Here is a 24,566-nt window from a genome sequence, read left to right on the forward strand (position 1 = left end):
CCCACCACCAAGCTCTTTACCTTGCCATGTAATCCACTTCCACCCAACCCTGTTTTTGAAATCCAGAAGGTTAAGTAAGGTCGTCTTGGCAGGGCATGGAGGCTTGCCACTTTTCCAGTCTGAGCTTTGTTTCCTTGCCACTCTTCCTTTTGAAGTACCTTCGTTTCCCCAGTGGAGTAATTGTCTTCCTATATTCGTTAGCCGTGTAACGTACCTTCAAAGCCTCAGAGATGTAAGGTTTAAAAGAGGGAGCTTGTTTGCGAAAAAGGCACCTTTCGGGGCTCCAAAAGACTGACGTGGCGGTTGCAATTTGGCATTTTATCGTCGTGAGCACCTGCTAACTCGCCCACAGGTGCTAGGGAGCCATTGACCACGCCGAGCCCGAGGTCAGTCCAGGTCATCGCTATGGGCGGAGCCACTCAGTGGGTCCTACCTCAGGGAGATCTTTCTTCCTAGTGGGAATTTTGAGTTGGTGCCAGATTACTAGCAGGAACTCTCAGCTATCTCGGGGCCGTTGAAGTTCTAGCAAGCAATAGAATTCTACCCCTGCTAACAAGGCTATACTGTCATTTGAGGCTTGGAAATGACCAGATCAAGAGTCCCTTGAGTTTGTAGAACTTCTGTTAGAGATTCTGCCTTAACAAATTATGGTTAATGAGAGTATTTAAAGACAAACTTCCTACAATAAGGATAACGCTACTTAAAAAGGGGAAGAAAAATTTGAGTATGTACGTTTTGCAATTTTAGATAGGCATAAAATCAAAGTTCTTATGTGCTATCTAATAATTAGAATCTTGGGAAACTGATCTCGAGGGAAACAATGTATTTACATTGAAAACTATGGAGAACAAAAGTAACCTAGATTAAAGCCACTTTTTCGGGTGAATTTTTTTTTTTTTTTTTTAAATAGGCTCGCTGGGGCTAAGAAGCACTATCTTTTTTATTTATTTTTTTTCCTGTACGCGGGCCTCTCACTGTTGTGGCCTCTCCCGTTGCGGAGCACAGGCTCCGGACGCGCAGGCTCAGCGGCCACGGCCCACGGGCCCAGCTGCACCGCAGCATGTGGGATCTTCCCAGCCCAGGACACGAACCCGTGTCCCCTGCATCGGCAGGCGGACTCTCAACCACTGCGCCACCAGGGAAGCCCCGGGTGAATGTTTTTTAAGTAAAGGGTTTAGGCTTGGGTGTGTGTTTAAATTATCTTGTGGGGGTGGGCAAAACACAAACCCCTTTTATTAGTTGTCTCACCGCGCCCCTCCCACCAGCTATCAGTATACAGTGAAATCTTTAGTTGTGACTCTTGCTGGTTCTGTTTTCTTAGAAAAAACATTTTAAGTTAATCTCCTATCATCAAAGAGAGTTATCTTGGGACTTCCTCGGTGGCGCAATGGTTAAGAATCCTCCTGCCAAAGCAGGGGACACGGGTTCGAGCCCTGTCTGGGAAGATCCCACATGCCGCGGAGAAGCTGAGTCCGCGTGCCACAGCTAACTGAAGCCCGCGCGCCTAGAGCCCGTGTTTCACAAGAGAAGCCACTGCAATGAGAAGCCCGCGCACTGCAACGAAGAGTGGCCCCAACTCAACGCAACTAGAGAAAGCCCGGGCGCAGCAACGAAAATCCAACGCAGCCAAAAATAAATAAATAAATAAATAAGAGAGTTATCTTGAGGGGAATACTTCTCAGCCAAAGAATTTTCCAAATAAAACTGTAAGGGATGGTTCCTAGGACTTTTGTAGTATATAGCCTGAAAAAATTCTATTACCTCCTTTATCAAAATACTGAAATTTAACTTTTAAATATACATTTAAAAATAATTCCAGCATTTAACTCAGAAATGCATCATGTCCTACCTAGCCTTTAAACAGAATATGGTTTTATTTTAAGCCAAAGGTTTCAAGTGTCTAATTATGGAATATTATGTAAAATTAGCAGTCATTACCATCCTGAAGATTAATAGCAAAATATTGAAGCAGTTACATGATTTAAAGAAGCATTACTGGGACTTCCTTGGTGGCACAGTGGTTAAGAATCTGCCTACCAGTGCAGGGGACACGGGTTCGAGCCCTAGTCCGGGAAGATCCTACATGCCTCGGAGCAAGTAAGCCTGTGTGCCACAACTACTGAGCCTGCGCTCTAGAGCCTGTGAGCCACAACTACTGAGCCCACATGCCACAACTACTGAAGCCCGTGTGCCTAGAGTCCGTGCTCTGCAATAAGAGAAGCCACTCATTCACTGCAATGAAGAGTAGCCCCTGCTCGCTGAAACTAGAGAAATCCCGCGCGCAGCAAGGAAGACCCAACGCAGCCAAAAATGAATAAATAAAGGGAATTACTATTAAATAGAAATAATTTAATTAAAATGGAAACAGGTTTTTTTACAAAATAAATTTATTTATTTATTTATATTTTTGGCTGCGTTGGGTCTTTGTTGCTGCGCGCGGGCTTTCTCTAGTTGTGGCGAGCCGGGGCTACTCTTCGTTACAGTGCCCAGTCTTCTCATTGGGTGGCTTCTCTTGTTGCAGAGCATGGGCTCTAGGCGCATGGGCTTCAGTAGACGTGGCACTGAGGCTCAGTAGTTGTGGCTCGCAGGCTCTAGAGAGCAGGCTCAGTAGTTGTGGTGCACAGGCTTAGTTGCTCTGCGGCACATAGGATCTTCCCGGACCAGGGCTCAAAACCGTGTCCCCTGCATGGCAGGCAGATTCTTAACCACTGCACCACCAGGGAAGCCCAGAAACAGTTTTAAAATATATTTGGAACAAGTTCATGATGTTTTGAATTCTCTACTTCAAACTAGAGCAAGGCTTTCAGAGGAGCAGTAGGGGAGCTTAACACCCGAAGTCTGAAAATGTCAAGACACATGTAATAAGTTACTAAATATATTTTATTTGGTATTATTGTTTTTGAGATTCCATCAAGTGCACTTTCATAGTCTTCTCTGAATTAAATACTAGCCTTGATTTGCATTATGTGTATTCTGCTGACTTCCTGATGTTTAAGTGACAGTCTCTTAGACCTGGGGTGTTTTTGCTATTGTATATCATTTGTAATGAAGAGGTTAAGTTTTTTCTCACATGAGGATTAGTAGTAGACTTTTAAAAGGTTGAATGAACTCTCTGAATTAACATAGAGAATAATAACGTTTTGTTCATGTGGGATCTGTTAACATAAATATGTTGATTTAATGTAGTGAAGTATCAGCATTTCAGAGGAGCCCTAAACTAAAGTAACCCCGATGCTGACTTCCAGCTCATTTTACTGTAACTTTTTCTAATTATAAGAGCAATATATGTTAACCAAATAAAAGTTTAGAAAATATAGATGAATAAGAACTTAAAAAAATTGAATTCTACCACATAGGCACTACCATTATTAATATTTGCAAGTATCCTTCCAGTCTATCTTTTATTCAGTGCCATAAACATTAGTAAATTGTATTCACAATTCTAACTATTAGGTATAATCTACTGTATAGCACAGGGAACTCTGATCAAAGTTTTGTGGCAGCCTGGATGGGAGGGGAGTTTGAGGGAGAATGGATACATGTATATGTATGGCTGAGTCCCTTTGCTATGTACGTGAAACTATCACAACATTGTTATTTATTTATTTAGTTATTTAGTTAAATTTATTTATTTATTTATTTATTTGGCTGTGTTGGGTCTTCCTTGCTTCACGCCGGCTTTCTCTAGTCCTGGTGAGCAGGGGCTACACTTTGTTGCGGTGCGCGGGCTTCTCACTGCGGTGGCTTCTCTTGTTGCGAAGCACAGGCTCTAGGTGCATGGGCTTCAGTAGTTGTGGCTCTCGGGCTCTAGAGCACAGGCTCAGTAGTTGTGGTGCACGGGCTTAGTTGTTCTGCAGCATGTGGGATCTTCCTGGACCAGGGCTCGAACCCGTGTCTCCTGCACTGGCGGGTGGATTCTTAACCACTGCTCCACCAGGGTAGTCCTTATAACAACACTGTTAATCGGTTATACTCCAATATAAAATAGAAAGTTAAAAAAATAAATATTAGGTATATTAGCAGTATTTCCTCATAGAAGGAAGAAAGTTACCTTTAGCAACTTTCCAAGGAAATGGTAGAAATATAAAAATTGAGTTTTTAAAAAGGAAAATATCAGCCATTATATTCATTTCTGGAAAACCAAAAACAATGTGGAATAAATTATTTAGCTTTCTTAGAGAATTGAACAGTAAAGTAGATTATGAAGTGTTATGCTGAAAGAATTATTTCGAGAAGGACTAGCTAGCTAATACTATTCAACTGATTGGCGTTTTGATCATTTATGTATGCCTAATTTCACTACAGTGAGCCTGCTATATCAAAATAAATCCGTTAATAGACTGGTCTGTCTTTTTCACTAGTTGACCCTCAGAACTAGCAAGATGTCAAACACTCTGACAATAATATATTAGTGTTGTCTGTTTTATTTTCTACTGTTTAGGAAAAAGCAAAAAACAAAAAACAAACCCTGATTCTAATAATAGGAGTTTGTTAATATTGACAAGTTCTCATGTGGTTGGGTCTTTGATCATTTTAGAGCTAGTTAACATATTTTTATATGATGCCTTTAGGAACAGTGTTTATATTTTAAATATATGTTTTCTCATGAAACAGTGCAATTTTAATAGTGTGGAACTCGATTGGTAACAAAATTTTTGTTAAATATCTGGTAACTATTCTGTTCTCCTGTTTAAATGGTGATAGTAATTTATCTGCTCTGTTGGCTAGGTTAGCATTCAGAGCCTGAGTTTGAGGCTCAGATGCTTTCCCCAACTGGGCTTCCATTATGCATGACTGAACTCTTTGAGCACATCTAGCATGCTAAATACAGGTGCTCTTCACAGTGTGAAGTAAGACCTGATTAAAAACACATCTGGTTTTTGTTTTGTTTTTTGCGGTATGTGATCCTCTCACTGTTGTGGCCTCTCCCGTTGCGGAGCACAGGCTCCGGACGCGCAGGCTCAGCGGCCATGGCTCACGGGCCCAGCCGCTCCGCGGCATGTGGGATCTTCCTGGACCGGGGCACGAACCGGTGTCCCCTGCATTGGCAGGCGGACTCTCAACCACTGCGCCACCAGGGAAGCCCAACACATCTGTTTTAATTCCACTTTGCAAATGCCTCTGCTTTAATGTCACCTTTCTGAATGATCTTTCACACTCAAATGGGGAAATTCACTTCACCATCCATTTATCATAGAAGAGAGAGGAGATCACACCCTAATTTTTGATCATTTTCAGTGAGCGTCAATTATTAATTGTTAAACTAAATTTTAAAAATCAGAATAAGAGTGGGTTGTATTTCTATTGAAAACATACAAAAATAAATGCTTATGAAAAAAAATTTGTAAATATTTGTAACCAGGACAGAAACAAAGAAAAGCTTTCCCAGTGTTTCCTGATACATTGCCAATAAACATGAAAGCACTGAGAAAACCCAACACTTGATTTGGGGCTGTGCAAAGGGCATGTACTTATCAGTTTTGTTGTTATTAAGAGTTTTGCAACAGAAAAAGTCAGCAAAAGAGTGCAAGGAACTTCGTACTTGATATGCAATCACTGCATGTTGATTTGATTATAAGACCTGGCTATAATCCTGAAAATGTTATAAATTGATCATGGTATGTTTTTAACTTCAACTGATGCTTACTTTTGATATTCATATGAAATTAGCAGTCAACTTAATAGTATTCATGATATTTTTATGCTGTGTTACTTCCAAATACTTTTACATATATTATCTCATTTGATACTTCTAGCAACCTTACCAGGTAGAGAAAACAGATATTTTTATCCTCATTTTGAAGATAAGGGTATTGAGACTTTGAGGATTTAATTGACTTTACCTAGGCCGTATAGCCAGTGACAAAATTGGAACTGGAATTTTTGACTCTTTATTTATTTTTAAAAATTTATTTATTTATTCTTGGCTGCATTGGGTCTTCGTTGCTGTGCACGGGCTTTCTCAGAGCAGGGGGCTACTCTTTGTTGCGGTGCGCAGGCTTCTCATTGCGGTGGCTTCTCTTGTTGAGCACGGGCTCTAGGTGTGTGGGCTTCAGTAGTTGTGGCTCATGGGCTCAGTAGTTGTGGCTTGAGGGCTCTAGAGCACAGGCTCAGTAGTTGTGGTGCAAGGGCTTAGTTGGTCCGCGGCATGTGGGATCTTCCCGGACGAGGGCTCGAATCCGTGTCCCCTGCTTTGGCAGGTGGATTCTTAACCACTGCGCCCCCAGGGAAGCCCCGCCTATCAGGTTTTAAATGAGTAGTTTACATAATATTTTTAAATGTATTTCAAATTGTGGTTGCTAATATTGAAATTTATGCTTTGTGGAAAAATGCCTATCGGTTCAACACTAACTGCAGCCACATATACAGAACTATGAAGTTCATGAGTTTAGGTAACAGTGTACTGGCCTGACACTCCTTATGTGATAGTTGTGGCAAATGTAAATGGCTAATCCTACATCTGAATGTAGGTTGATTTGCTTTCACTTTTACTGAGGAATCAATTCCATACTATTTTCAAGAACAAAAATTTCCATATCATTTAATGACTCTGATTTGCATGAAGACAAGGTCAACCTCTGTGGTGGCATTAAAGGCCTTAACTGAATTATGAATGAGTGCCATTATTGTGGTGGTGCTTTTTCTAACTTTTCTGAACCACCTCTTTCTGTTTCTGCCTGTTACTGGCCACCCCCCCCCAAAAAAAAAGTGTGTTGAAATAGAAAATGTAAACATAAGCCAGAAAAATAGCATAGAAAAAAATTAAATTACCTGGCTCAGAATTTAGAATTTTTAGAAGTAACTTGTCAAAATTCCAAAAATTATTTCAATGGATGGTAAGGTTATTACCTGAGCTAGCACATCTTGTTCTGTAATTGTTGTAACTGTGTAAGTAACACAGGGGCTTGCTTAGCCTTCTAACATCCTGAGAGAGGAAGAGAGACGATCTCAGTTGAGCAGACCTGCTGAGATCAAGTTTTAGTATATAGACTATTAAACCAAATGCAAAAAGAGTTGATGCGACTCTCTGACACATCATTAAGAAGCTTATGTTAAACTATATGGCAAACAAAAAAACTACTTGGAGCTTTACCATTTGTGGAATTAAAGAAACAATTTATGCACAGGTGACCCCATATATTAGTGCTATTTACTATGGTGACCATATTTTCCAATTCAAAAGAGCACAGTTTGATAAGTTGGTTTGTATCAATATTTATGGAGAAAGTGAATGAGATCGAATATTTAAAATCTGGTCTGTACCTAAAGCACTACACCTGTGATATTTTATTTCTGTAGATAGAAAATGTAAAAGAAAGCTGAGTTGCTGACTGTTCTAAAAAATTCCATTTTTCTGGACTCAGTACTGTTGCCTTAATTTTATGGGTTTTCCCCGGGGTTCTGTAAACTAAAATGTTGAACTGTAGGCTTTAAAATTTAAAAGCTTTTAGGCCTGGAAAGGCTGGAGTTCTAATCCCCTCCTCGGCTTAGATATTAAATTATATAGCAAATCCTCTGAGGGGAACACCATCAGACATGTTACCGTCTCGCTTCATTCAGTTCTATTCCTGGTATGCCATAACGATCAGCAAAGAGAACGTGCAAACGGTTTCGCAAGATTCTATATAAAATAAAGTTGCTTAATGTTACAAGCTAATGATTCTTGGGAGGGATGGGTTTCTGAAGCCGTCACAGCTTTGCTGGGCCGTGAGAAGGGCGGCCTTGTTCTGACACTTTCCCAAGCAGGCGCGGCTCTAAGTGCCCGGAAACGCCAGAAGCTGGCCAAAGGTGAGCAGGGGAAGAGGTCCTGGCTTCTCCTAGGAGAAAAGCCTTGGCAGCCGCTTTGACACGCAGCGCTGTGAATACCAACCCCCTTTCTCTCTTTTATTCCCCCAGGCCAGTGCCTGGGACCCCTACTCGAGGGGCTGGAGGCTATGCCTGCCTCTGCAAGCGCAGCGCCCGAGGCCTGACACGGCGCCCGCCCTACCAGAGTGCTGCGCGCCTGCGCACCGGGACCGAGCGCGCGAGCGTTCCTTCCTGGCCCTGCGTTCCTCCCTCCCCCGCGCGCCTGCGCATCGGCTGGGAGGAACTCGGCGTCTCAGCCTCGGCGGGCTGTCGGGCGGCTGCGCGCGCGCCCGCGGTGAGGGAGGCGGGTCGCGCGCGCCGGTGGGAAGCGTCCGGCTGCCACAGCGCCAGCTCCGTCGTAGTCGCTGCCGCCCGGGTCTCGCTCGCCCCTCCTACCCGCTCCCCCTCCCGCCGCCTCCCGGGCGCATGCGCCGCCGGAGCGCGGGGGTCGGCTTCGGGTGTGTGGTGGCGGCAGAGCTGAGCTGCGAGGCCCGAGAGTCAGAACCTGGGGGAGAGGGATGGTCTCTGCACGGGGGGGAGCCGGAGGAGCCGCCGCCGCTGCCGACGCCACCGCCGCAGCCGCCGCCGCCGCCGCCTCGGCGCCCGCCTCCCGGCGCTGACGGGCTCGTACGAAGCCGGCGAGGGGGAACCAGCACCAGCGGTCGCCGGCACACCGCCCAGCATGGTCCGGGAAACCAGGCACCTCTGGGTGGGCAACTTACCGGAGAATGTGCGGGAAGAGAAGATCATCGAGCATTTCAAACGGTGAGTGACATGAGGCCCGGGGCCGCGCGCTCTCCTCGGGCGCCGCTGCCCGCTCCGGCTCGTTGCCGGCCCCTCCCCGTGCGCGGAACTGGTGAGGAGACCCGGGCCAGACCCACGGACGGGTGCGGGGGGCGCGCGGCTGCCTGGCCGCTGCTCGGCCCGTGTCGCGGCGTTGGGCCTCGGGCCTCGGCGGAGCGGGCCCGGCTGCCGCCCTCTCCGTTCCCAATAAGGAGGCGGCTGTCGCTCGGCCTCCGCGAAGCCGGCGCCGGGAGGGTGCCCTCAGGCTGGCCAGCCGGCGGTGGGGTCGCGTCCTAGCGCGCCGCTGCCCCGGCTCCGAGCAGCCGCCCCCGCCGGCCCGGCAGATGCGGCGGAACCGAGCCGCCGCCGGGCCGGGACCCTAACCCCTACCGCGCCCCGACAGCCCCCGGCCCGGCCAACTCCAGAGTCCCGCAGCAACTCGCGCTCCTCGCCCTGCGGACGCGTGGACATGTCTGACCTAGAGAGGGTTTTGTGGGGAAAGGAAAGGTTATACAAAAACAAAAGTCTTGGTAGGTATCGTAGGGATATCTCGGAACTGGGAAGACCCTGCTGGATTCTAGGGACGTCTCACGGAATGTTCACAGACCTAGAAACTAAATGGAAATGGTAAACGCAAATGTTTTGGTTTCTTCCCCTTGTTTATGTGGGGTTGGGTGGAGGGTGGTGTCTGAAAATAAGTTGGTGCGTCTGTTTCGGCTCTTTTCGCCTTCCTCCCTTCAGCGCTCTGGGGTCCCTGGATGAGGACGATGGTGGGGACCGAGTGCTCGCAGAGGAGGAGCCACCTCATGTAGCAGAGTCCCCACCAAGCTGTGCTCCCAGCCTCGGGAATCTCCGCTGCTGCGGCCGCGCCGGCGTTAACACTGCAGAGCCTTCTTTTAAAAGGATAGTGTTTCCCTCCCACCCCGAATTCCTAAATCAGTGGTTAAAAAAAATGCATGCCTTTTCAGATTAGAAGATGTAGCTCTTTTAAAAAAAAGATGTAGCTTTTAAAAAGGTTCTTCCCTGAATATTTTTTGTTGTTCATGGCGTAGTAGGAATGAATGTTCTTGATACATTTTACTTATTTAGTAGCTTTTACCGTTTGTTTTTGTTTTGTGAAATCTATGTGGGTCATAGCTGATAGAGCCCTCCATGTGAAATACTGAAAATGACGGTTTACTTACACTGGTGTAAATTGAGAAGGACTGTAGCAGATATGTGATTGTCCTCGAAAATTACTGTTTCTTGCGATATTAAAGACTTCGGAAGGTTTTAAGTTTGGTATACTCTAAATTCCTCTTACTATCTAGTGAGTGAAGGGGAAATTATGGAGCGCCCTTATTAGTGAGTCACCATGGGAAAAATAGATTGCGTCGCTTGCTCTTGAGCAGCTTGCATAAGGAAATGGAAGCAGAGGCAGCGGAGCTCCGCTCTTTCAAATGGAGGATCATTGATTCTGTTGGTGGTTGCTGTTACTGGGGTATTAAATCTTCACCGCTGGAGCGCGCGTCTGCGCGTGTCCGCGTGTGAAAGGGAGCCTGGAATAGTGAGGCCGTTCATAACCCACTAAAGCTGTCCTCGGCAGGACTGGGGGAGGCGCGCTTTCAGGGACTCCCGGTGTTTACTACGTTTTGCTGAGAAATCAGGCAGCGGGAAGGCAGGAGCAAAAACTCGCCTCTGTCCCCTGTGACAAAGGGGAGATCTCGGGCTCAGTGGGGAAACAGATGGGAACTCTCCGTGGCGCTGCTCCACCCCTTACCCCATATGGAGGCACCATATCTTCAGTGTTTCGGTGGAAAAATCATTTAGGTGCAGATTATTGGACTGGAAAAGCCACTTAGGTGTGCTCACTTTTATCTCCTTGTGGACCTTCTCTGTAGGTGTCTGCCTGGGAAATTCGTATGCACCGACGTGCAAACACGTGCATTGCAGCATTTGCTTTGCCCCCTCAGTATCATGTGGCCAGACGTGTCATTTCGCATTATGCAGATTCTAGAGCCACTGTATGCCTATCGCGGGGAGTTTGACCCCTCTGCAAGATGAGGGGTTAGAGAAGAAAGAGGAAATCGTCCGAGGGAGTTTTGGAAGGTTTTTTAAGTGGATGGTGCTGCCGGCCGGCTTCTGTGAATGACTTTCTAAAATGGCGGCCAGGACCCACTTTAAGTGGGAATCAGCAGAGCAGATCTCAGAATGCACAGAGGGAGGAGCGGGCAGAGGATGCGAGCTGCCTTGGAAAGCGGCGGTCTGGAGGAACGTTGCTGTATTAAAGAGGGCTTAGCTGGCACATTGCTCACGACTGCATTTAAAGGAGTGTGTTACCTATTGCAGAGCAAAAGCAGGTGCTATTGATAAGATTATCCTAAAACTAAGTAGACCTAGTGTCCCTGAAATTCCTTTATTTTAAAAGACTTTTGAAAATTTTAAACAAGTTTGCTTAGTTCTTTGGGTAGATAGTGCATTCTTAGTGGGTTTAAAGAGTGTTAAAAGGTTTACAGAGAAAAATCTCCTCTTTACCCCGACCCTGGGAATTCCAGTTCCCACTCTCCCCTTCCCATCTCCACCCCCTAACAGGTAATCTCTGTTTCTGGCTTCTTGTGTATCCTTAAAACGGGTACAAGAAATGTTCTTGCTGACCCAGCTGTGAAGCTAAATGGACTTTGTTTGGAGAACTTCAAGGTCTTTTATCCTTATTGTAGAAAATGTTTTGTAAAGTGTGTGGTTGCTACCGGGAGGAAAACTAAATGTGAATAATTAAAGTGAAAGGGATAAAACGGTGCTTGTACCAGAATGAGAGTTCCGCAAGAAAATTTAAGAACATTCAATTCTGATGTCTTCTAGAAATCATAATGAGAAAAACCATGCAATACCTATACTAAAACTGAGGTTAAAGTGCCTACTTTTACTGTTTTCCCTAGCTGATTTCAACATTAATAACTGTTTTACAGGATTAAGAGGTGTACACTGGGAATACATTATATAAAATGTTTTCAAAATGAATGTTCTCGTAACGGTGATTAGGCTTTTGTAGTAAGTATTTGGATTTAAAAAATGATTAGATGAGGCAGCTTTGGGAGCAGGGCAGTTTAAGAGGCATTTGGGATGGGGGAGGGTCAGAGCCAATTCTTTTATTTATATTTTGATCAATGTTTTTGGTAGAAAATAGGTTGAGGGAAGGTTGCTGATTTGGCTTTTTTTCCCTCTGTGGCAAAGAAAGAGCAAACCTTTAAAATGTAATCAGAACATTTTCAAAATTTGGCTTTACCTTCTTGCAATAAGAATAATTTATTGTGCTCATGATTTTAACAGCATTCAATATGCTGATTGAAAAGAATTAAATGAGTATTTCTGAATCAGATTTAGTTAACAAAGATCCATTGCAGGGACTGAATTTGCACAATAGAGAAAGTCCTTTCCTTTGTATGGTATGTTAGCTGGATTGAAGGGGGAAGGGAGGAGTTATACAACAATTGGTTGCTGTCTTAGTTGTTAGAGGGAGAGAGGTGTGTGCAAAGGCGACTCCCTGAATTAGAATGAGCAAATGAATAGAACCCTTTAAAGGACATAAAAGTCTCTGTATCTTATTTTCAGGTTTGAAGTAAATCACATATTCAGGTTCTTCCCATCCATTCTCCAGTTCTAGAGAATAAGTTAAAGATTACGCAGAGGTTGAGCAAGGTAGCAAGCAGCTCATGTAAAAATTTTGTCAAAGAATGAAACTCATTTAAAAGTGTTTTGTTTTGTTAACTTTATTTATTTTATCTTGAGTCACTTTTTTTAACCTCTTTATTGGAGTATAATTGCTTTACAATGCTGTGTTAGTTTCTGCTTTATAACAAAGTGAATCAGCTATACATATACATATATCCGCATATCTTCTCCCTCATTTTGCTAACTTTACATGTCCAATCATAATGGTTTTCCTGAGTTTAAATAGCTGGAATATATGTTATGTTACATGAATTTGGTTTATTTCTGGGACACAATATAAAGTATTGTGGTAAAGTTTCCTTGTCCTTACATACTCCTATAACTAGAGATACTTTTAGACTTAAACAAATTTGACTCCCTAGCCCGCATCACTGCTACATGGTTTATTCTTTTGAGCTGAGCCAGTTTCTTTGAAGAAACACCTCTGTTTTTGAATGTTATAATTTTGAATACCTATTTCCATGACAGGCTTTTTGAACCTAAAAAAAAGTAAAGTAAAATAATTTTATACTTATCTTGAGAAATAGCATTAGAAACTAATACAGAATACTTGCGATGTATTTTATTTCCTGAGTTAGAATGCTTCTGGCAGATTGGAGGAAAACATAGGGCTCAGTGCCAAGAAGAATGATGGTGTTTGACTTGTGTAGAGGGCACCTTTTCCCAACTACCTTTCTTGTGGACTCTTGATTGCTCAGGCGTTGTATTGTTTGGTATGCTTATGAAGAGATTTCGGGCTTGATTTAGGAGACATCTTTAATCCTGTATGCACCAATGGTTTGGAAAGACTTGTATAGAAGTTATAGAGATAGTGGTAATGTGGAAGTTTTTCCAAATATTCTTCCAAGTCTCATTTTCCTCTTAGTTTGAAATTTGGCCTAAATTAAAAAAAAATTGAAATATTTCATGAAAACTAGCATATTCCAGTTGGGGACTATATATTTTTTTGCTTTTACTTTTAAGACTCCCTAGTGTTTGAGCTGTATTTAACTAGTCACAGTATTTAGAGTAAACACTGTAGGCTGAAAAATACCTTGAGTATGTATACTCATTCACATTGTGCTCCTGAATGTTGATATTGGATGATTTGAAATAAATAGTTGTTTGTCAACTTTAAACTGACATATTAGTCTGCTGAACAAGGAGACTAAATAACGTAACACTTTTCTATAGTTCAATTTCTAACCTTTACTGTTTGTTTTGTTTAATGTTTTATTATTATATGTCTTACGGCTACTCAAAAATTTTTTTAAATTTTCTTTCTTTCTTTCTTTTCTTTTATTTTATATTTTGGCTGCATTGGGTCTTCGTTGCTGCGCCCGGGCTTTCTCTAGCTGCGGCAGGTGGGGGCTACTCTTTGTTGCGGTGCGTGGGCTTCTCATTGTAGTGGTTTCTCTTGTTGTGGAGCACGGGCTGTAGGCGCGTGGGCTTCAGTAGTTGTGGCACGCGGGCTCAGTAGTTGTGGTTCGCGGGCTCTAGAGCCCAGGCTTAGTAGTTGTGGCGCACGGGCTTAGTTGGTCCGCGGCATGTGGGATCTTTCCGGACCAGGGCTCGAACCCATGTCCCCTGTATTGGCAGGTGGATTCTTAACCACTGCGCTACCAGGGAAGCCCGCTACCCATATTTTGAATGAAAATAGCATACTCTATTGTGGAAACCAATTAGGATGTTTAATTTATTAGAAATTATATAATTTTGTGTGCTGTCTAGCTGGTTTTTAGTGGGTGGAAATACGCTTTGCAGTGAAAAGATGTTCTTGGTATAATGTTAAAGTATTGCAATATTCCGATTTTTCCCCCTACATGTGTCACTGTCTGCCAAGTTGAAAATTATAAACATCTAAAAAAACCCCACAACGGGATGTCTCTATAAAACCCTAACTTAAATTTAGTGAATTTTTGGATTTAGTTACTTAGGATTTCATTTTGAGTATAGGGATGAATTGAAATCTAGCATGTTTAAAGATTTTTATTATATAAGAACTGCTCCACCTCTTACAGCTAAGGAATATTTCTGGGAAAATTCAAATGGAAGACACCTTTTATTGCTTGTGTTATGTACTTGGTGCTAGATTTTTAGTCCAGCATTAAACTCTGGGGGTATGTGTATGTCTTTGTATCTTTGTATTAGATGCTGGGTTTGGGTTACATTGACAAATGAAATTAAGATTTTTCTGTTTATATCTTGTATTGGCTTTGTTACATTCTTATCATGTTTACACACAGTATATGTACTTTTACATATAATACATTTACAGTTTCTTTGATTCTTAAAATTGACTCAGTGATTTTTAAAAAAAATACCCCATCATTTTATTCCTTTGATTAAAAAACTAGGATAGGGCTTCCCTGGTGGCGCAGTGGTTGAGAGTCCGCCTGCCGATGCAGGGGACACGGGTTCGTGCCCCGGTCCGGGAAGATCCCACATGCCGCGGAGCGGCTGGGCCCGTGAGCCATGGCCATTGAGCCTGCGCGTCCGGAGCCTGTGCTGCGCAATGGGAGAGGCCACAACAGTGAGAGGCCCGCGTACCGCAAGAAAAAAAAAATTAAAAAAAATAAAAACAAAAAACTAGGATTTTTTATTCAAAAACACTTTGTATTTTACAAACTACATTTGATGTATAGTGATTTGCATCTTTTTTTTTTTTTGCGGTATGCGATCTCTCACTGTTGTGGCCTCTCCCGTTGCGGAGCACAGGCTCCGGACGCGCAGGCTCAGCGGCCATGGCTCACGGGCCCAGCCGCTCCGCGGCATGTGGGATCTTCCCGGACCGGGGCACGAACCCGTGTCCCCTGCATCGGCAGGCGGACTCTCAACCACTGCGCCACCAGGGAAGCCCGATTTGCATCTTTTGTAAGTCAATAAATTGGTAGGTGGTGGATTTTTGTTTCAACCATTAATTTTTAAAATTTATGCTGTCTGCAATAAAGGCTCTTTTTCACTCAAGGTTTTTTTATTCTTTATTTTTTTAATTTTTATTTTTTGGCCACGTGGCACAGCATGCAGGATCTTAGTTCCTCAACCAGAGATCGAACCCATGCCCCCTGCAATGGAAGCAAGAACCCTAGCTACTGGTTTGCCAGGGAATTCCCCACTTAAGATTATTTAAGTAACCTCGGATGAAAAGAAAAAAGATTTTAAAAGTTTATCACTTTATTATATCAAAAGGATGTTAGAATGAAAACTATTATGATTTAGATGAAAACTATTACTATTTAGATCAGAATTTAGGAGGAGCTACTTAAATTTGGATAGGAAAATAGTATGTCTTTATTTTCACTAACTTCTTAATCAGAATTTAGCATTTCCATCAATTATAACTATATTGTGGTGTAGTACCAACATGGTAGTATTAGTAGTACCTGTGATGATTTCACCACCAACACCAATCAGATGTATTTTCATATTTTATATTACAGTTGTTGCAGATATTTCATTTATGCTCATCACAACTTGGAAATTAAAGTAGCTATTAGACCTGCTGCTAAATACTTCTATTTAATGCATCAATAAAGATGCATATATATATTACTGTATGATCAATCTGTGTTGTGGATATACTTTTAAACTTTACCTTGGAGAATTTTGAACATACACAAAAGTAGAAAAATAATAAATAAATCTCACGTACCCATTGTTCAGCCCCAGTGACCATCAGCCATGACGTATTCTGCCTTATGAGGAAAAATAAAGCAGAGGAGGGGATGGAGAGTAAATGCGGGTGGGAGTGACGAGGAAGGCCTCTTTGAAAATAAGGCATTTGACACACAGGAATGAAGGCCTATCCATACACGTAGATCCACTTCTCGCCTTCCTGTGTGTTTGTTTGTTGTTGTTCATTTAAAATTTATTTTGAAATAGTTCAGGAAAAGTGCAAAGAATTCCCACATTCCCTTCACACAGATTCCTCAGTTGTTAGCATTTTGCCACATTTGCTCCATTACCTTCTCTTGTCTTTTCCTGGCGTGACATTCTTAAATTCTCCAGTGTATATCTCCCCAAAACTGCACTGCACCATACAGTATTTTCGGCAAGGAAATCAACATTGGTATAGCACTATTACTCAATCCATAGACCTCATTCAAATGATGCCAACCATCCCAACAATGTCCCTCTTTCCTTTTCGGTCCAGGATCCTAGCCAGTACCATGTATTGCCTTTGGTGGTCATGTGTCATCCGTCTGGAACAGTTTCTTACCCTAATTCTCATGTAATTCTCATGTGCCTGATAGTCTTAAAGAGCACAATTCTTTTTTTGTTTTTAATTAATTAATTAATTTTTGACTGCGTTGGGTCTTCATTGCTGCGTGCTGGCTTCCTCTAGTTGTGGCGAGCGGGGGCTACTCTTTTTTGCGGTGTGCGGACTTCTCACTGCGGTGGCTTCTCTTGTTGCGGAGCACGGACTCTAGGCACGCGGGCTCAGTAGTTGTGGATCGCGGGCTCTAGGCACAGGCTCAGTAGTTGTGGCACACGGGCTTAGTTGCTCTGCGGCATGTGGGATCTTCCCAGACCAGGGCTCGAACCCGTGTCGCCTGCATTGGCAGGTGGATTCTTAACCACTGAGTCACCAGGGAAGCCCAAGAGCATAATTCTTTAATTCTGCAGGCTGACCCTCTACCCAGGTTTGTCCAGTATTACCTCATGACCAGATCAGGTCTTGCAAGCTTGGCAGGAATACCAGAGAAATGATTCTGTGCTTTTTCAGAATATGGAGACAGTATTGGATCCATTCCACCACTGGTGATGTTAACTTTGATCACCTAGTAAAGTTAGTGTCTTCACCATTTCCCCCCCTTTATTTGATTAGCATTTTATGGGGAGATATTCCAGTATTACACTGATAGTCTCTTCCATCATCAACCCTAAACCCAGTAGCCTTAGCAGCTATTGATAACTTAACAAAAAATTTATTTATTCATTTATTTACTTTTGGCTGCATCGTGTCTTAGTTGCGGCATGCGGAAACTTTTGTTGCAGCATGCGGGCTTCTCTCTCTAGTTTTGGTGCACGGGCTCAGTAGTTGTGGCGCGCAGGCTCAGTTGCCCTGTGGCATGTGGGATCTTAGTTCCCCGACCAGGGATCAAACCCACATCCCCTGCATTGGAAGGCAGACTCTTAACTACTGGACCCCCAGGGTAGTCCCCCATTGATAACTCTTGACTATTATATACTGCTGTGATTGTTGCCAAATGAGAATCTATTACTGTGATTTCTTATACATTTATTCTGCTGTAGGTAAGATTTTCCATAATTATATTTGGAAATATACATACACACATGCATATATATGATTTCCATTTTTTTCAATGGGTTTTAGTTCAGGACTTGCTTATTTTGATACCCAAATCATTCTAGATTTGACCAGTGGGAGCTCCTTCAAACTGGCTACTGTGTCCTTTTGATATCTCCCCACTACTCTTTTAAGTATTTCTTTATTTCTGGCAACAACAAAGGCTCATCTTGTATTTTCCCTTTCCCAGTCGTGTAATCAGCCATCCTCCAAGAGACTCTGGTTCCTTTTAGGGAGGGATGGTATTTAGAAACCCAAGATCTGGGTGCACAGTTTACCCATTGCTGCAGAGCTAAGAGGATATGTATTGTGTGTGTACACATTGTATATATGTTTACATATGTATATATTACATGTATCTCTATATAATATATTTTGAAACTATGTTCACACATGTTTCAATACATGAGGATTCTTTCTAACCTCCCCATTTCCATGTTTATAAACCCTTCTCAGACAGTGAGAAACCTCTCATTATTCTCAGTATATTTACTTATTTGCCCAGTATGTTCTCAGCGTAACTAATAGGCCAACCACTCTGCCTCCCCCACCTCTGGGCACCTCACCCCTGCTGCCTCTGCGTCAGATCACCTCCCTCTTGGCTTTTCTTTTTGGAAACCAACATTGTGGGGGAGGTGGAAGGCAAGGCAAGAAAAGGAAGGTGGGGCTGGAAATGACTTGCATGTTTTTGTCTTCAGTTTTTTCTCTCATAGGAGACAACTTGTGGATGAATGAATTACCTGCCTCTGGTGCCATTTGTAAGCAGATTCAGAGCTACCCCACTTTTATTTTTTTTTTATTTTTTTATTTTTTATTTTTTATTTTATTTATTTTTTTTTGCGGTATGCGGGCCTCTCACTGTTGTGGCCTCCCCCGTTGCGGAGCACAGGCTCCGGACGCGCAGGCTCCGGACGCGCAGGCTCAGCGGCCATGGCTCACGGGCCCAGCCGCTCCGCGGCATATGGGATCCTCCCAGACCGGGGCACGAACCCGTATCCCCTGCATCGGCAGGCGGACTTCTCAACCACTTGCGCCACCAGGGAGGCCCAGCTACCCCACTTTTAAAATTTTAGTTTTGGTTCTACTTCCACCGCTGACTTTATGACATGAGGGTTAATCACAGGATCAGTATGAGCTGTATTATATGCGGAGTCATTCAGAAGAGGGGCTAGTAAGAAGGGAGTTTGTTTTCTAGGTATCATCATTGCTCCATTTATTTGGGCGTCAGTCACTCACTTTGTGTGGTACCTCAGCAGAATCTTGCCCTCGCCCTACTTCCCCCCAAGCGTATTGACCTCAACCTTATTTCTTTTTTTGTTTGTTTTAACTTAAAAATTTTAATACTAATTTTAAGTTAATAAGTTTTAATTAATTTAATTCTTAACTGAAGTATAACTGACATATAACATTATATTGGTTTCATATTGGTTTCAGGTGTACAACATAATGATCTGATATTTGTATATATTGCAAAATGATCACCACAATGAGTCTAGTTAACATTCCTCACCATACATAGTTACCAAAAACGGTTTTTTTCCTTGTGATAAGTACTTTCAAGATTTACTCTCTTAGGAACTTTCACATATGCAATAAAATATTAACTGTAGTCACTGTGCTATACATTATATCCCCATGACTTATTCATTTTATAATTGGAAGTTTTTATCTTTTGAGCCCTTTCATTCCACCCATCACCCCAACCCCCAACCACCAATCTGTTTTCTGTATCAATGACTTTTTTTTTTAAGATTCCACATATAAGTGAGATCTTATGGTATTTGTCTTTCTCTGACTTATTTCACTTAGCATAATGCCCTTAAGGTTTATCCATGTTGTTGCAAATGGCAAGATTTCCTTCTTTTTTACGGCTAAATAGTATTCCATTGTGTGTGTGCATGTGTGTGTGCGTGCGTGTGCACATGTGCGCACACCACATATGCCACATGTTCTTTATCCATCCATCAATCCCTGGACACAGGTTGTTTCTGTATCTTGGCTTTGGTAAATAAAATGCTGCAATGAACATGGAGATGCATATCTTTTCAAATTGGTGTTTTCCGTTTCCTTGGTTATATACCGAGAAGTGGAATTGCTGTGTCATGTGGTAATTCTATTTTTAACTTTTTGAGGCACCTCCATACTGCTTTCCATAGTGGATGCATCAACTTTTTTTTTCTGCTTCCTCTACACTACTCTTCACCCCTGTCCAAAGAGTTCCTTAATGAATTAAAATCTTATTCCTTTGCACAAGCCCTACAATGTGTATAGTTGGTATTATTTTGAAGTAGATCCCAGCCATCTTATTTAATCCACAAGTATTTCAGTGTTTATCTCTAGAAGATAAGAACTGTTTAAAGATATTCAGCAATACTGTGGTATATTCTTATTTCAAATACCCAGTCAGTATTTTCAAATATCCAGCCAGTACTTGAGTTTGTAATTGTTTTAAGAATTTTTTTTTCAGTCAGGCTCTAAATAAGGTACAGAAGATATATTTTAAAAATTTTATTGAGGTACAATTTGCATACAGTAAAACGTACCTATTTCAAGCGTTGAGTTTGTTGAATTTTGAGAAATGTAGGCATCCTTGTAATCACCACCACCACGGTCAGGATACCACAGTTTATTTACTTACTGATGGACATGGGACTATTTCACCCTTTTTATTTTATTTTATTTATTTATTTATTTATTATTATTATTATTTTTTGCTGTATGCGAGCCTCTCACTGTTGTGGCCTCTCCCGTTGCGGAGCACAGGCTCCGGATGCACAGGCTCAGCGGCCATGGCTCATGGGCCTAGCCACTCCGTGGCATGTGGGATCTTCCTGGACTGGGGCATGAACCCGTGTCCCCTGCATCGGCAGGCGGACTCTCAACCACTGCGCCACCAGGGAAGCCCTATTTCACCCTCTTTAAATCCATACGTTTTAATCTCTCTCTCTGCTTACAACCTAATTTGTTGGAAACCAAGTTGTAGAGTTTCTCAGTGTGTGTTTTGCTGATTACATGCCTGTCCTGTGGTATACATTAACATCACCTTTTGTCCTCTGTATTTCCTGTATGTTCAAAAGTTGATAATTATATTTCAATATAATTGGTTTCTTTGTAATTCGTGCATTTTACTTGGTTAATTTAATAATAGTCCGAGAAAGGGTTTATAGGTTTCACTGGCTGTCAAAGCAGTCCGTGGAAAAAAGTGTAAGAAATACTGGTTTAGGCAAACCATTATGTTAAGAATAGAATGCTAGGGCTTCCCTGGTGGCGCAGTGGTTGAGAGTAAGCCTGCCGATGCAGGGGACACGGGTTCGTGCCCTGGTCTGGGAGGATCCCACATGCCGCGGAGCGGCTGGGCCCGTGAGCCATGGCCGCTGAGCCTGCGCGTTCGGAGCCTGTGCTCCGCAACGGGAGAGGCCACGACAGTGAGAGGCCCGCGTACCACACACACACAAAAAAAGAATAGAATGCTAGCAGTATATTTAAGTACTTACTTTAGCTTTGACATAAAAAGGCTGAGGTTAAAAAGTTAAGAATCACCGAAAAACTTTAAGACTAGTAAACAAAACAGAGATAGTGTCCCGTGAATAGCTTTATTTTCCCCCTCCTCTTTTTCCTCATTGTAAACTTATAGGATTTGAACTGATGTTTTTCTTGTGGGAATTTTTTTCTGTTTTTTTCATCCACCGCCTCCCCCCCCCCCAGTTTTATCGTAGAAATCATGGAATCCTTAGATTTTTTAAGGTTGTTCCTTTTAGTCAGCTTGAATTCTTTCAATGAAATGAATTTCAAGCACATCCAGTGTTAGAATTAAATGCCATAATAGATATTAATTTCTATTATGTGAGTGGGTTCAGCCTTAATCAAAGAAAACAAGATTTGCAAAAATCTCAATTTATAGAGAGTATCTAAAATTCAGTTAGTATGTGATGCTGTATATAAAAAAGACAGGGAATTCCCTGGCAGTCCAGTGGTTGGGACGCTGTGCTCTCACTGCCTAAGGCCCAGGTTCAATCCCTCGTCGGGGAGCTAAGATCCTGCAAGCTGTGCGGCGCGGCCAGAAAAACAAAAACAAAATAAGACACCTTAACTCTTCAGTTAAACATTTATTTGTTTATTTATTTAAATATTTATTTTGGCTGTGCTGGATCTTTGTTGTTGCACTCGGGATCTTCGTTGTTGCACTCGGGATCTTCGTTGTGGCACGTGGGATCTTTGTTGCAGCATGTGGACTCTTAGTTGCAGCCTGCAAACTCTTTAGTTGCAGCATGCATGTGGAATCTAGTTCCCTGATAAGGGATTGAACATGGGGTCCCTGCATTGGGAGCGCGAAGTTTTACCCACTGGACTACCAGGGAAGTTCCCAGTAACACATTTATTATATAAAGTAGGTACATTTATTTTCTCCCATAAATTGAATGGGTCGGATTATAAGATTTATAAGGGGACTTCCCTGGTGGTGCAGTGGTTAAGAATCCGCCTGCCAACGCAAGGGACACGGGTTTGATCCCTGGTCTGGGAAGATCCCACATGCCACGGAGCAACTAAGCTTGTGCACCACAACTACTGAGCCTGTACTCTAGGGCCCACGTGCTGCAACTGCTGAGCCCCCGTGCTGCAGCTACTGAGACCCATGCACCTAGAGCTCTGCAACAAGAGAAGCCACTGTAACGAGAAGCCCGAGCACCACAATGAAGGGTAGCTTCTGCTCACCGCAACTAGAGAAAACCCGCGCACAGCAACGAAGACCCAATGCAGCCAAAAAATAAAAAAAAATTAAAAAAAAAGATTTCTTAGGTCTTTTTAGTTTAGAAAATCTTGTTCTAGGGCACACCGTGTTAGAACTGGCAAAGGGCATGGAAAAATATGGGCATGGAAAAATATTAAATGACAAAACAAGGTGTAAAATGGGACATGTAACATCTCTATGGGGTCATTGAAAATCTATACGTGACTCTCCTGTGTATATGCTCACTGTGTCAGCTTTTGATACAAATGGTGTTTCCATTGATAACTGAACATCTAAATTGAGAGATGAATAAGTATAATATTAAAAGCCCTCTCATGCAAAAAAAAAAGAAAAAATCTTATTCTAGCCATTCTTCATAGTGCATAAAGGTCACTGGAATGCTGTGAAGATTTTTAAAAAGTATATTTTGATGATTAGTTGGATTATAAAAGAGCTTAATATCTAGAAATACTGTGTAGCCATCATACAAAACATTGGTGTACCAGTTCCTTTCAGTTGAATCATTCTTCTAGCCAGCTATGCTCATCAATCAAAAATAGTCTTTCCTGGGTTCAGACTTAAGTGGCATTTGTAAAGTTTCAAATAGTTTTAAATTATATTGCAGTTAATTTAAAGAAATGGTGTCTGTGCTTTGTTATACTAATCTAAGGTGTATAAGGATATACTCTAGTTTTTCTTGTCACTTATACCTCTCTGTTTTTTTTTTTTTTTATGAAGTAGCCCTTTCAACGGTGGTTTTTGACACAGATTATTCTATTCCTTTTCAGCATAAGTTTGCTGTGCCAGTCTAAAAGTAGATGTATAAAAGGAACTTTCCTCACAGCTTGGGGTCTCACAGGGTTATGACATTTGATTTCCTTTGTGTTGATCTTATTGGAAATTTGTATAAAGTATTTGCTTGTAAAGAAAAGCTTTTTAGTTCTAGAGATTATAATTAATGACTAAAGTGATGACTGGAGAAGTCTGCATATTTAACAAGTTTCAGGAATGATTGGCATAGAGACTGGTGACATTTCTTAATTTAATAGGCTTAATTTCATGCAGAGTTTTTATTGGGAAGCATGATTATTTAAAAGTTTATAAACCATTGGAATTGAGTAGAAAAACCCAAAGGCCTTTTAAGATTAAAGAGTGATAAAGAAGACCCATTTCCTTAATCTGGAAATATTGGTAGTCTTTAAAGATTTACAGAAATACAGTGGTGGATGAAAAGAATATGGAATTTATGTATATTACCAAAAAAAAATCACATTTGTCCTGATTCTGTTCTAAGTAACCATATATTGTGAAATAAGGATAGAAATCTAATCAAGTGAAATATTAGAGGGAATTTATAAATTTCTCAGGTTTTTTTTTTTTTTTTTTTTTTGCGGTACGCGGTCCTCTCACCGTTGTGGCCTCTCCCATTGCAGAGCACAGGCTCCGGATGCGCAGGCTCAGCGGCCATGGCTCACGGGCCCAGCCGCTCTGCGGCACGTGGGATCCTCCCGGACCGGGGCACGAACCCGTGTCCCCTGCATCGGCAGGTGGACTCTCAACTACTGTGCCACCAGGGAAGCCCCTCAAAGTCTTTTTTTAAACTGTTATTTTACTAAGAAGTAAGCCATAGGTTAGAAGTTAATTTCCTTCTCAGCAGTTGTACTGTAATAGTCCTATTAAGCCAGGTAGGAAGCACATTTTCAAAGAGTCCTTTGCATTTACACCCCGGACTCTTGATGTGGATTTTTGTTAGTTTCTTGGCTTCTGCTACTTCAACTTTTTTTTTCTCCAGCCTTCCCCTTTTGATCAACTTGCCTTGCTCCTTTTTTTCTTCATCTAACTATTTTATTTACTGCCATTACTTTAAGAAATGGTTAATCATGGTCATTTGCATTCTCTTTACAATTATACTTGAGCTTTTCTCAGTACTATGTAAATCAGACACATTTATGACGTTGTTCATTAATTATTGTGAGAAGAAATGTCCAAATGTTAACTTAGTGGCCACCATCATTGTCTGTATTCCTGCACTGTATGTATATATATATATATATATATTTTTTTAAATATAAATAAATATTTATTTATTTATTTGGCTACACTGGGTCTTAGTTGTGGCACGTGGGATTTTGCGGCGTGTGGGATCTTTAGTTGTGGCATGTGGGATCTTTTAGTTGCAGCATGCGGGATCTAGTTCCCTGACCAGGGATC

At 42.2% G+C, this 24,566-nt stretch overlaps 1 protein-coding gene across 1 annotated transcript in view; it reads left to right on the forward strand.

Moving 5' to 3' along the window:
* The first annotated feature begins 8,290 nt into the window (after nt 1-8,290).
* Nucleotides 8,291-24,566, forward strand: part of SPEN (spen family transcriptional repressor) — an 84,386-nt gene continuing 68,110 nt past the window's right edge. The window contains exon 1 of the mRNA XM_060089016.1: nt 8,291-8,610. Within this exon, the coding sequence (XP_059944999.1) occupies nt 8,528-8,610 (83 nt within the window). The 5' untranslated portion in view covers nt 8,291-8,527. The remainder of the gene's footprint in view (nt 8,611-24,566) is intronic.

The sequence above is a fragment of the Mesoplodon densirostris genome, chromosome 2, assembly GCF_025265405.1.
Source record: "Mesoplodon densirostris isolate mMesDen1 chromosome 2, mMesDen1 primary haplotype, whole genome shotgun sequence".
Lineage (NCBI taxonomy): Eukaryota > Metazoa > Chordata > Mammalia > Artiodactyla > Ziphiidae > Mesoplodon > Mesoplodon densirostris.